The following is a 14,516-nucleotide window of genomic DNA, read 5'->3' as shown; positions in this document are numbered from 1 at the left end:
AGGCATACATTCCTCACTTTCTCTCAACCTAAACCTTCCAACCTTGGCTTAACACAGCCTGTTCTCACACTATACATGATAGAGAGGTGGCCCACAAAAGGCACTTGAGCCTTCCATCACCTGAATCTCATGCACTTTATATTTCTACCTGAAATCATGCAAAGTCTGTTCTCCAACTAACCAAAAACTCCTTCATTAATAGAAAGTGTCAAAATCTTTCAAGATCTAAGTCCCCTCATGACTTTTGGCATTAGCAAAAAAACATCTTCAATCTCATATTGCTTCTTCATCTTTCCCTCCTTTATTTCAGCCTGATGATACCACTACACTCACCTATTTCTAAAGCTGAACTGTTTGCTCAAACCTTTGCTAAAAACTCTACCTTTAATGAATCAGGACTTGTTCCTCCCTCTCCTCCACCCTCTGGCTACTTCATACTACTTATTAAAATCCTTCACAGTGATGTTTTCCATGCCCTTGCTGGCATAAATCCTCAAAAGGCTTTTGGACCTGATGGGGTCCCTCCTATTGTTCTCCAGAACTGTGCCTCCATGCTTGTACCTTGCCTAGTCAAACTCTTTCAACTCTGTCCGTCAACATCTACCTTTCCTTCTTACTGGAAGTTTGCCTACATTCAGCCTGTTCCTAAAAAAGGGTGACTATTCTAATCCCTCAGACTACTGTCCTATTGCTTTAATTTCCTGCCTATCTAAAGTGTTTTAATCTATCCTCAACAGGAAGATTTTTAAACATCTATCACTTCACAACCTTCTATCTGGTCACCAGTATGAGTTCCATCAAGGACACCATTCTTTCAGAATCAAAGGCTTTTGATAGAGTTTGGCACAAAGCTTTGATTTCCAAACTACCCACCTACGGCTTCTCTTCTCCCTGTAACTTTATCTTGAGTTTCCTTTTCAGCTGTTCTATTGCTGCTGTGGTAGACAGTCATTGTTCTTCTCCTAAATCTATTAACAGTGGTGTTCCTCAGGGTTCTGTCTTGTCTCCCATTTTCTTCCTAGTGTTCATCAACGATCTAAACCAAACTTCTTGTCCTATCCACTCCTATGCTGATGATACCACTCTGTACTTTTTCACATCTTTTTGTCAACGTTCAACACTTCAGGAAGTTAACAGTTCACACAGGGAAGCCACAAAATGCCTGACTCTGGATTTCTCTGCAATTTCTGATTAGGGTAGGGTACTGCTAAATGCCTCAAAAACTCAATTCCTCCATCTATCAACTCGACACAACCTTCCAAATAACTATCCCCTCCTTTTCAGTGACACTCAACTCTTCCCCACTTGTACACTGAACATCCTTGTAATCTAAACTGGAAACTTCACATCTCATCTCTCACAAAAACAGCTTCTTTGAAGTTTGGCGTTCTGAGTTGTCTCTGCCAGATTTTCTCACTCCCCCAGTTGCTAACTCTGTACAGGGGCCTTATCTATCCTGTATGGAGTATGCTTCACATGTATAGGGGATATCACTCATACAGCTCTTTTAGACAGGGTGGAATCAAAAGCTTTTTGTCTCATCAGCTCCTCACCTCTGTCTTAAGCCTCACTTATTGCTGCAATGTTGCATCTCTAGCTGTCTTCTACTGCTATTTTCATGCCAACTGCTCTTCTGATCTTGCTAACTGCATGCCTCCCCTCCTCCTGCAGCTTTGCTGCACAAGAGTTTCTTCTTTCTCTCATCCCTTTTCTGTCCATCTCTCTAATGCAAGAGTTAACCAATATTATCTATCATTCATCCCCTTCTCTTGTAAGCTCTAGAACTCCCTGCCTGCTTCTGTATTTCCACCTCTCTATGACTTGAACTCTTTCAAGAGGGTGGTTTCAAGACACTTATCCTGTATTTTTTACTAATGCTTTGGACTCTGGGGACTGGCACCTCATTGGGTCTTTTTCAATTTTTGTTGCCCTTAGCCAGTGCCCCTCCTACATAAAAAAAAAAAAAAAAAAAGTCCAGTACTTACTGACTGCTACCCTTCATGTCCTTCGAAACCCATGAGGGGGAGGGTTTTAACTCTTCCTTGACCTGTATGCCTACTGGTTGTTGGTGACTGGTGAACCCTTTCTCTCCTAGTCTTCTAAACAGGTGTGACAACCTCACATATATTCAGTTTGGCCTGTTGACATTTGCTTTATCTCAGTTCTTATATTTACCTAAAAACAGTTAGCAGCCGAAATTTTTTGGGTGAACTGTAAACAGACATATGTTGCTCTGTTTGTTATTCACAAGTTTTTAATGGGATTTCAGTGTGAAGTAGTTGATGTTTTGGATGAAATGCAGGTTCTCGAGAACTGGATTTTGCGACATTCTGGTTTAAGTACCTTCTGCTTACCCTTAGATCTCACTTTGGGTCTTCGAATTCTAACTATGTTTGAATCCATGTATTTTTGTTAAGCTGCCTTGTCCATGCTCGTTGTTGTCAGGACCAAATACATAAACAGGCTGAACGTTGAAGAGGTCTCATGTTGTGCACCCTTTGGTATGCATTCAACAACACATTTAAGATCTACAGTAGCTGATCAGTGTCAGGTACCTTACTCTAGTGGAACCAGATTAACTTGGTACTTGAGGTGTTGGCTGTACCTCTCTGCACTGTTATCACCTCAACCCCAGAATGACCTGGCCTGACCATGGCCAGCAGGGCACTGCCTGGGGGATTCACATGTCAAGGACACTGGGACAGCAGTGCCACATGGCCTATATGCACTGTCATCTGTACTGGAAGATATACAGTGTCATTGTTCTATCATCAAATCGAAAACCATTAAAAAAAACATGCTGTTGTATATAACAACTTATAATTTTGGAATAATCAAAGCAAAGGATGACAGTATGAGTGAGGGAGAGAGGTGTTCATATGCCTGTCAATTATGAATGTGGACATCAATGTGGGACAGGAACAGCCAACACCCCAAGTACCAAGTTAGTCTGATTACACTCTAGTACTTAATTTATACACTATGGAAAGACTGAAAATAATTTAATTTACTTATTTTTCTGTAAAATCTTGGAAGGAATTTCATTTAATGGGGAGTTTGGTAAACTAGTGAATGTCACAAGGTAACAGCAACAGACATGTCCCCTTCTCATACAGGAGCAATATCAAATATGCCTACAGTGTCATTCTCTATACATAAAGATGCAATGAGCCTGTAGAATACATAGTGAAACCTCAGTTACTGAACATCTCCCTTTTCGAACAACTCAGTTTTCAAACAAAAATCTTAACACATAAATTGCTTCAGTTACCATACCATAATTAAGTTTATGAATAAAGTTACTTGATTTCAAATACTATGAGACAGCAAAAGCAGCCATTTATTACTAATTTATAGTTTCTAGAAAAATTTCCTTCATTTTTATATATTTGGAGGAGAGACACAGGGTAAGACTAATTCAATTTTTGAAATAAGTTAAATGTGATCCCATTGAAGAAGTTGAAGAACCTTGATGTAAACAAATAAGGTTCAGCGCTTAGGAGTTATCCTGATCCTCCTGTGGCTCTCTTTATGACCCACAACGCCATAAGTACTGCACATTTGCATTTTCCCCGTAGCCTTTCCCAACAGCAAGATATCTAAGTGTTATGATCACCTTAATTTTGGTGGTAAGTGGATTGCTCCTCTCTATGTCAGTCTGTAAGGCTTCACTCAATAGATTGGTGACAAAAGACCTGCATGGTCTAAAGAATATCTTTTGGTGAGTTCTGTGTCACTAAGCTCATTCAGTACATCCTTTCTGGATGAGAAAAAAAATTCTAAGCTGGAGATGTTGTGGAGCAACCATCTTGGCAGTGGGAGTGTCACCTGCTAAGACATGGTGGACAGGTGTCTGAGAACAGATTAATCTGTTTTACATTGATTCCTATGGGGAAAATAGTTTCGGTTTTCGAACAACTTCCTAGCATATGGAAACAACAATTTTAATTGAAAATAGGCAACTCGAGTGTCCTGGTGAGAGTATTGCTGTATATCTAACCAAAACAAACATCTGACTGGCCCACCTTGGTTGAAGTTAACAAACATTTAGTTGGACAACCAGTTAATTCTTGCTAAAGTGTTCTTGCCACTAATTCATGGACCTGTGGCTTTCTGTATTCCTCTCTTGTTATACCAGAGCAGTCCTGAGAGATGTTTGTTTTAGTGTTCGATTACTTTGCCACATTGCTCATTTCATGAAGATGCTAAAATCTCTATGAAAATAACTATATCCACATATGATGCTACTGAGTATGTTACATCATACCATATAGTAGTCTGATTTTTTATGTTTTCATTGTCTAAATCAATAGATTTTAGACTTGTAATATGCCTTATTTAAAATATTGATAACAGTATTACTAAATAATCAAGAAAATATTTGTTTTGACCAGCTTCTCTCAAAATTATCTATACAGGATATTTGAAAGTTGATACAGAATTTTGGAAGTATCATAATTGATGTTCTATGCATCTGTATGTACATGGGATTTACAATAACAATATTTTAGTTCATGTCACTAGGGGACATGCATTTGCAATGACATCTGGCAGATTAGTTCCAAAAACTCCCCTTTGATGCAAGGAGGGAGGCATGGAGGGAGGAACAGTTTCTTAAGAGAGGGTTTAGTATTAAAAAGTTAAAAACCACTGGTGTAGATGATTAGTGTTCATTGGCATGGAACAGATGTACCACCATATTCTCTGGTCTACAACCAACAGAGACCTGTAGATAACCTTCTTTGAGTGCCAGGCCTTATCAAATGAGGTGTGGATGTAGAAGTTTGACATTTCCAGGTTATATAAAGTGTTTGAATGAAGTGAGTATATTGTGATACAGATGCACTATGCGGCCACATAGTGCATCTGTATCACAGTACACTCACTTCATTCGAACACTTTATATAACCTGAAAATTTGATTAAGGCTATTAATAGCTATAGCCATATATGGTGAGCAATCATGAGTGATCTACTTCCTGAAAATTCATAATTATTTTAACTTAGAGAAAAAAGAAAAGTGAATAGAGAAAAGCTTACCAGCACATTGTACAAGATTATTTAACTACATTGTACCCAACCACTAAATCCTTATTGCCAGGAATCTGAATGTAGGAGCTCTTATATGGGAGCAGTGTGTGCCAATCTTTACACCACAAGATTTGAACAACTTCCATGTGACCAGAAATACATAATTTCCATATTTATTCACTGATGAGAGTAACAGTAGTTACTGGAACTGAAATATAATTACTCTTTCCACCAACATGCAGATTTCATTCTCTAGCTGTCAAATGACCCAGCAGAATGAGCCCAAGGAAATTCACCATTATTGAGTTGATAGTATTTATCTTTTGGAATTCTTAAGATGCATCTGTAGGAGTGTGACATCCATTCATTATTATTGGAATTTATGATGACAATGTTTACTGATTGCAGCATGACATACTCGTACATGAACACAACTAAACTTGACACATCATTATGTAAGTGTGTGCTACTTTTGCATGCCATCTATCATACAAATAAATTAACTTTTTCCTTTTTGCCAGACATGTGAATGAATGTGTCCGCCGTGCAAATGCTGCACTTCAGGAGGCGGGCACACCGGGAGCCTTGTTTTCAGCAGCAGCAGTGGGCGTGCGGGCCAAGCTGAGGGAGGCATGTGAACGTGTGATTTTGATGTTTCCTGGTTCTCAAGACCACCAGGTGGAGGAGACTCTATGGCGCAAGGTTTACTATCAACCTCTGCATGCTGCAAAGGAAATGAGGAAGGTGTGTCTATTGTTCCTTTTAATGTCTTTATCTTAACAACACTAATTTAATTTTTCCCAACATGTTTATGTTGTATAATGATATCCAGAATATGGAAGAAGACAGTACTCAAGAAAATCTTGGAGTAGGTGAAATGAGGAACTCATTGTGGAAATTTGACCGAAGAATATGGAAGAAAATTAATGAAAAGTGCAATGTTGCATGAACAAAAAAAAAAAAAAAAAAAAAATGGGAACAGCCTATCCTTAAGTCATTTCTGCTATGTCAGTCCATTGGGACATATGATTGTGAGGGACTTGCAACACTCTTCCACCAGAGGCACCACTACTGAAGCACCAAGCAATGACTGTGTCTTGAATTAATCTAGCACTCCTTCATTTATTTATGTTAGAAACTTGAATTACCATCCTACATATATGAAGAGAAAGAATAATAATGCTTTTTTTTTTATTTATTTATTTTTTTATACCTGAAAATTAAGCCAGACTCTCTCTCTCTCTCTCTCTCTCTCTCTCTCTCTCTCTCTCTCTCTCTCTCTCTCTCTCTCTCTCTCTCTCTCTCTCTCTCTCTCTCTCTCTCTCTCTCTCTCTCTCTCTCTCTCTCTCTCTCTCTCTCTCTCTCTCTCTCTCTCTCTCATTATATGAATGTAGATATTATAGCTATTTGACTTAAAGATGACTTATTGGTACTTCAGGGCAACAGTTGGAGCACTGTTGAGGCCTATTGGGTGTATAGCCACCTTTGGGATGGCGTGGCTTTTTACCACTCCCTTCTGCACTCCCTAGCTGCACATGCCTGCCTGGCTGATTTCTTGCCACATCAGAGTAATGGTGAGTGTTTGCTTATGAAAGAATGCTTCCCTCTGCCTTCTGTGTGGAATAAGGAAGAGTGTTTATGCATGATTGTAATGAATGGAGACCAGTTGTGAATGGATGAATGATGATACATTCTCAAAGGCCATACACCCTTCATGTTGTCATTAAAAATCACTCCTCTCTGTCCCTTCCCCAGACAGAATTTTAATGGGTGTGAATGTGGGTGTATGGTTGTGGGCACCTTGCTCACCTTACAAGGATACTCACCTTACATGGATAGATGCAATCAAACCACAAGACAGGAAACTGTTGTCCTTTGAGGGAGTCCCCAGAAATGAGTGGCTAAGTAGATTAGCTGAATGCATGGGTTTTATGTACAGTATTTTACTCCCAGAAAAGTTTCTGGAAATGATTGAAACTGACTGTATCTTCAGTGCTGCTTTTATTTTTTATATCATTTTTTTTATATTTTTTTTGTACACAATTCCTGAAGCTTTTCTGAACTTTTTTTTCATCAGCTTTATCCCATTGTCCTCTTTCCTTATGTAAATATTCTTGTGCATACCTTATTACATACAGTGAAGTACTTTTCTTATAGTTTGGTGAGATTCCTAATCCATTCTATGCAGTGTGCTCACTGCAGTGCTCCCTCACCATTCTTATCTCTGCTGCTGTGTCTGAGAGTTAACTGCTCTTAGACATTACATTTTGTGCAAGTTGTTGCACATTTATACAACAGAGTCTGTTTCTTGTAGTGAAGTCCCTGCTACCCTTATGTCATGACTTAATGAATATTAACATCACATGACAAACCAAGTTTTATATATATACTAAACAGATTCCAGTCCACAAAATGTCAGTCTTTCTCTTTACCTTCATCAGTCTCACATTAGATTAGAAAGATACATTCTCAGACATTCATTTGGTTAATCTGGTGTTGGTCATGAATGACCTGTAAGCTAGATATGAATAGTGTACATACACCCTGTCTTGGCTAGATGAAGAAGATGGATCTGGCCACCCTGTGACTGGAGACAGTGGAAGCGACACAGTGGCTCGCTGCCTCACGTGTCTGGGTGACCTGACCCGCTACATGCTGGACCTGCCTTCTGCTCCACCATACCACCTCTCTGTCCGCTACTATCTCCAGGTTAGACAAAACTTATAGCAAGAGATGACTGGAGTTGTATATTAGTTTGCAGGGTTGTCAAGAATTAATAATGTCGTGTATTCTTCCATTGTGGTTTTAAGAATAGCCAGTAAGAAGAGAGATAGTTGGATACATAAGTTTCCATGTTAAGTGAGCACTCTGTTTATAGGAGACATTAAGAAACCTGTACTGTTTGCTGAATGACTTGTGTCTCTGCATTGTATTGTAAATAACTGCAATCTGAACTGTGTGCTTTCTATTACAAGGCACTTCACTATCTGCCTGATGGAGGTCTGATCCACAGCAACTTGGCTACTGTCTATTCTGTAAATGATCAACCTCTGTTGGCTGTGGCACATTACCTGAGAGCGTAAGTTATCATAGTATCTTCCATTCTTCTTTACTTTGAATGTACATGATAAATAGATTGTTTTTCATTTTCAATCATCTAACTTGTTCCCAGTGCACTTTAGTCTGCTTTATGTAAATTATTTATTTATTTATTTACTTTTATTTATTTTTTTATACAATTCTATAATCTAATAACAAATTAATTGTATTCACCTTCCCTTGAAAATTGTATGTAACTTTGATTCCAACACTAGCCCTTTCATATACTTTAAAATACCACTTATATATATATATATATATATATATATATATATATATATATATATATATATATATATATATATATATATATATATATATATATATATAAAGGTACAGTATAATAGTAGTTGGAATGGAATTTTTTTTGGAAAATGTCAAATAAATCAGTCACAAATAATGAATAATGATGCATATAAGAATATAATAAAGTTTTTGCTGTCATTATCATCAGTGTCATTCCTTAGTAATAATCAGATTTTTATACTGAGGGTAGCAACAGTAAATTACAGTCATCCCTCATTATTCACAGGGGTTAGGTATCAGACACACCTGTGGATAAGGAAAATCTGGAAAATTAGTGCCCCCTCCTTAAGACCATGAGCCCTCAAAATCTTGTTTAAGTGAAGAAAATTTCATTTACATGGTTATAGACATTTATTTATCAGTTAATTAAAAAATTATGAACATTGGTAAGTTGCCTCTCATCACCTCCTGTGTTATTTGAATTTGTAGTTGGCAGCAATCTGTATAAAAGTGAAGCTATGGAAACTGAAACCGTGGTTAATGAGGGATGACTATCTCATAAACCTTAAATTCTTTGGAACACTACTGCAATATTTTATCATTTCTTGAAGATGTTTATGATTATGCTGGATGGTTTTTAAGCAAAGAGTACATACTTTTCCACTGTATTTTCTAGGCTGACTTGTGAGAAAATTTTTGAAGGAGCTGAAGGTAATTTGAAGAGACTGCTGGGGAAGAGCCGCTCCTATTATGGCACTGGAGGGGAGGAGCAGGCAGACCATCATAAGATGTTTCTACACACTGTCCTTACACTGACTGCTTGCTTTATCAGCAACAGATCCACAGAAGAAATAGCAAGGGTTTGTTGAGCCTTCCTTGTTTTTCTGGTGGTTAATCTGCTGAGGATTGATATAAAAATGTTTGAACTTTTATTGTACTCACATTGAACACATTCTCTTGTAAAAATTAACAGGGATGGGTGTTTATGCATTGTAAAAGTGTAAAAGAAGGATGAAGCAATTGGTTGAAAGCAAAAAATAAATGGATGAGAATTTTGTCAGATGGGTTGTGCAACAAAAACAAAAGGAAAATAAGATATGGATATGATGAACCATTAGAAGATATAAAATGGAGGACTACAGTAGGAAAATGTTGATACAAAAGATTTGCCTCTGATCGTGAGTCTGTAATATTTGTTATTTATTTATTTATTTTCTCTCTTTCTTTTTAGTTGTGTCAAGATGTTTTAGTTCAACTTGGAAAAGCATTGGAGACCTATGATGATGTTGATAATGAAATGCCAGACAGATCCCCTTCCCCTCACACTTCTGCTAATGGTCATCATGCAGCTCTCCAGAATGGTCAAGATTCTCCTGAAAGCACAAATGAGACCATAACCACAAAGGTCACTCTGACCCCAGAGGTTATGGTCATTGTGTGCACAGTGTTGTCCTTGTGCACCAAAAGGCTAGAAAAGCAAGGTATAATAGAGATAGAGTATTAAAATTCTTTCGATGAGTGATTTTTCTTCAGAAACATGGATTCTTGAATATTTTATTTTATTATTGATTTATTTTATTTTATGTTATTCTGTTTTCATTTACTTATTTTTTTTTATCTTGAATATATTTTTGATACTACAGGAAAAGACTGGCTGCCAAAGAAATATTTGTGTATCTTTTTATCATTATTATCAGTTGATCACTGATACATGAAAGTTTTGTTTCTCTCTCTCTCTCTCTCTCTCTCTCTCTCTCTCTCTCTCTCTCTCTCTCTCTCTCTCTCTCTCTCTCTCTCTCTCTCTCTCTCTCTCTCTCTCTCTCTCTCTCTCACACACACACACACACACACACACACTTTTTTTTTTTTTTTTACATTTTCCACATCTTCAATTTTTTTCTTAAAACCTCTACATATTTTCTTAAAAATATTTTTAAGGTGCAAAACTACTTGAACTGCACCAGGAAAGCATGACTATACTCAAATTGCCTTTTCACGATTATCATGTAACAAGTGCCTGTACAGTTTTAATGAGTTTGGTCATTAATTGCAGGTTCTTCTCACACCAGCATGGCTCAGGCTCTCATGGTGTCCGTCCTTATGACTCTTATTTCTCATGTCAGCAGTCGTCTGGAGCAGCGCATCTCACTCATTGACCCCACTTGTCTTTCCAAACTTATTCCGAAAGATGAAAAGGTACGGCATTCACTCTATGAATGATTGTGAAGAAAGTGTTGATTTATGACTTCATAGAAAGCACATTAAATGATTGACTGAGTGGCAGTGAGGGATGTATTTAATGTATGTCAGTAGAATATGATTGAATGTACAAATGATTAAAGAAATTAATTGTTACAAGAAGGCCTCATTTATGAGGACCATGGAAGGAATGGTCAAATGTGTAAGGGAAGTACCATATTTGATGGTTCATAAGATGCACCCAGTTTTGGCAGACCTTGAAATGAAAATAAAAAAAAAGATAAATGAGTGGATTTAAGCTCAGAATATGAAGTGAAGGATTTCACCTGACATTTGAAGACCCTCACATGCATTTAGATCATTATTAGATCCCAATATTTTGCATTCAAAAACTTTAATATTTGCTAGTAGCCTACATACCAATCCTGTTGTGAGATGTAAATATGTACCTGGCATATGGCGTTGGCAGTGACTGAGAGACTACAGGGTAATAAAGTTTGTTCATTAGAATGTTAAAAGATAGGTGCAATTTTAATTGTATGGAAGTGTATCTTACCTCAAGAAGTAACGGCATCACACTATAAAGAACGCAGTGAAGCTTGCCCATGTCACCTGGTTCACCACATAACCAACCACATGTTTGTTTTGGTACATGCAATGCATGGTGCATGGTCACTTAGGCAAATTCTTCCTGACTGGTGTCATTCTATGTAAATTACCAGTAAGTATGATCTATTATATAATGTTACCTTGAAGGAAAGAGTTGTTTTGTGGTGTAGTACCAATCATCACTTTGTTTACATGTGCAAAGATGTCTGGGGTTTGATTTTAGAGCCTTTGTTGCCATAGACTTACCATCAACCACTGCCTCAATACTGAACCTTGGCCTCATAGGATGCAGGCTCATTTCCTGAGAGTTTTTTTGGAGAAAAGGTGCATCTTATGAGCCATCAAATACGGTAAATTGTAAAAGGATGGTGTTTAAAAGAAACGTGAATATTTTTTCTGCAAATAGACATCATGGTAGATACATTTAGATTCTTACTATTTACAAGCACTGTAAGTAAACATTATAGCTCTTGAGTATAAGTGCTATCTTGGTAAAAATTATCTACCATTAATCCTATTGAAGTACATTCTTGATTTTATTTCTGGTTAGTTCTCATTAATGTTACTTCTTTTCTTATATATTAAATGAAGACATATTGACCACACTCCTCTCACTTTCTATGATGAATATCAGAACTCAAGTATCAGAATGACATATACAGTTGGCTTCATATTCTCTTTATCATATATCTAAGTGACATCATCTTTTTCATGGTAACCATCATTGGCTGGAGCTGCCTTTGACATGCATTTTTAGGCCTGTCCTTTTCTCCCCCTCTGCCTACACTTTCCCCATGCTTCTCATAATGTCCACCCCTCCCCTAGAGCTCCTTGCTCTTCATTCTCTCTCTCTCTCTCTCTCTCTCTCTCTCTCTCTCTCTCTCTCTCTCTCTCTCTCTCTCTCTCTCTCTCTCTCTCTCTCTCTCTCTCTCTCTCTCTCTCTCTCTCTCTCTCTCTCTCAGACAATTAATTCAATTTTCAGGAGATTGAAGAAGAGAATAAGAAGGGTATAGACACAGAAGAGACTGTAGATGAGGGAAATTCAGATCTAACAGTTGGTAATGGCAGTGTAAAGAAGACCAACCTAAAAAAGAACCAACGCACCAAGAGGCTTGCCAATTTACGGAGGCGGCGACTGAAGGTTGGAGGAGGAGGCTCTAGCGGCAGCCAAGGTGAGTTTCACCTTGACCACTATCTGCTCTGTGCTGATTTCTCTTGTTAGATATTTTTGTGCTAACTAATAAGAATCACCTTAATGTGTGACTTAGTCTACATACCTTGAGAAACAAATTTTGAGGTTTGACTGAATAATGTTGTTATCTATATATGATACGCTTAGTTCAGGAAGTCAGTAAGTGGCACCCCTGCCCCAAACTGAGTTAGGCATGCTACTGTATTCCCCAACCATCCCTCTATCTTAGAGGCACATAGGGACACTCCTCTGGAAGTGCTTAAGTGGTTGAAATTCCCTTTGTATAGAAATATCATTAAGCTTTGTTGCTGGGTGAGGAGAGGCTGTCGTGTTCCGTAAGCAGGAAGTTGATGGACAACACTCTACATATTTTTAAAAAAGGCGGCCACACTTTGCCAATCACATTGTGTGATTGATAGCGTCTGGTTGACCATCAGTCAATCACAGCATGCATTGCAACACTCTCCAGTACACATTTAAACACCACAGCATGTACACCTTCTTTGGATTTTTTTTTCTAATAAGATTGGAATATTTCAGATGAAGATAGCTATTCAGATGCCTCTGGAAGTGAGGAAGATGACAAAAATAATGAAGGAGGAATTATGTCAAGTGAGGAAGAAGGAGAAGAGGAACTTGATCTCTCTCAACTGTGTTCCTCAGAGGATGATGATTCTGATGATGTAAGTATCAGACCAATAATGGAAGTTCTGTTTATTAGTATATCCCAATAGGTGGAAATGGGCTTTGTCACTCATGAGAATTTCTGTGTTTTCTGTCATTAGTTTCAGCATTGTCTCTACAAAAACTTGTTGTTTCTAATCATGAGGGGTCAATTTGTGAACAACCATAAGCTTGTAGAGGTGAAAATGCAATTTAAAATGCAGTAATCTTCTGGGTGTTCAGTTGGAAATGCTTAAAGCAATAGAATGTTGACGTGCCGAACAGTGAGGGCTGTTTTCAGTTGCCTGCCTTACTTGTTTAATGCTCTCCAGAGTTCATATGGATCTCATCCCTCTGGCAGTTTTCTTTTTGTTGCTGATACTCTCCTGAAATTATCTATTTGTGATGTGATCATGTTACAAGAAGGCACACAACCATGATGGCCAATATTGTAATAATGATGGAATCCTCTGTGTGAGCACAACAGAATTGTCATTTTTTTTAAATGTTTTATTGTAAAAGCAGTGCATAGCATTCCATGCCTTCATGCCAACTTAAATGGCAGCTAGTGACAAGTTGAGTCCCCACCACCCTCCCATTACTCTCCCCATTCTTGAAGTAAGAAATAAAAAATCATCAGATTTTTCAGTTCCATCCTGTATATAAATGCAAACATGCATATGCTCATGGTATTACATGATCAGTGCCTTAAAAACAGCATTATGCAATAACATGATTTTCCTTTAAAGGATGTGAAAATAGAGTCAGACCAAGAATGGGAAGGATTAACTGCAGGTGAGCATCTGGAGCTTGTCAGCAAGGAGGGGATGCTGTCTGCAGTGTATGTTGCCTGTGACTGGATGAAGAGGGAGGAAGAAGTGATCCAGCTCTGTGTGAAAACTGCTAATTCCTTATGGACAGCAATAGCCAAACTACTGAACTTGTTGCGGGTGGATTTAGAACAGCTTAAAAACAGTAAGTGGTTTGGTATTGTTGTATTAAGAGTTATATAATTTTTGGCATAGTTGTTGGAAAGAGATTTTATAAGTATGCATGAGGTGATTAGATAAATAGGTAAACTCTCTATAAACAATTTTTCATTTGTTTTTTTGTTTCCTAGACTCAGTTGGAGTACGTAATGATGTCATAGCAGTTCTCCAAGAAAAGGACCAATCTTTAGAGAGTCCTCGCAGCAAACTAGAAGAGGCCCTTAAGAAAACACCCTTGCCTGAAGATTTGATGTTGCACACACTCATCCCAACTTTCATATCTGGCACCCACAAGTCCCTTAATCTAAAAACAATGGAAATAGTAAGTTTTTATTGTTGTATTTCATTTATACACTCAAATTGCATTGGCTTGGGGATTTGGTGACTCCTCTGCACACTACTTATATGAATATTAAAAAGTTTGTAAATCTTACAGAGAACCCAGAATATATTTATTTGAGGCTGATGTTCTAACAAAGGAGTGGCTGA

General features: G+C 37.8%; 1 protein-coding gene across 2 annotated transcripts in view; it reads left to right on the top strand.

Annotated features, from left to right (window-relative positions):
- LOC135102045 (nonsense-mediated mRNA decay factor SMG5-like) overlaps positions 1-14,516 on the top strand; it is a 30,634-nt gene that overhangs the window by 2,838 nt on the left and 13,280 nt on the right. For both annotated transcript variants that reach the window (XM_064006700.1, XM_064006699.1), the window contains exons 2-12: positions 5,552-5,774; positions 6,469-6,604; positions 7,588-7,739; positions 8,006-8,109; positions 9,052-9,235; positions 9,607-9,856; positions 10,429-10,571; positions 12,166-12,355; positions 12,916-13,058; positions 13,788-14,013; positions 14,159-14,349. In XM_064006700.1, coding sequence (XP_063862770.1) covers positions 5,552-5,774; positions 6,469-6,604; positions 7,588-7,739; positions 8,006-8,109; positions 9,052-9,235; positions 9,607-9,856; positions 10,429-10,571; positions 12,166-12,355; positions 12,916-13,058; positions 13,788-14,013; positions 14,159-14,349 — 1,942 coding nt within the window. The remainder of the gene's footprint in view (positions 1-5,551; positions 5,775-6,468; positions 6,605-7,587; positions 7,740-8,005; positions 8,110-9,051; positions 9,236-9,606; positions 9,857-10,428; positions 10,572-12,165; positions 12,356-12,915; positions 13,059-13,787; positions 14,014-14,158; positions 14,350-14,516) is intronic.

The sequence above is a fragment of the Scylla paramamosain genome, chromosome 7 (genome assembly GCF_035594125.1).
Source record: "Scylla paramamosain isolate STU-SP2022 chromosome 7, ASM3559412v1, whole genome shotgun sequence".
NCBI lineage: Eukaryota > Metazoa > Arthropoda > Malacostraca > Decapoda > Portunidae > Scylla > Scylla paramamosain.
This window is presented reverse-complemented; position numbering and strand designations above follow the sequence as displayed.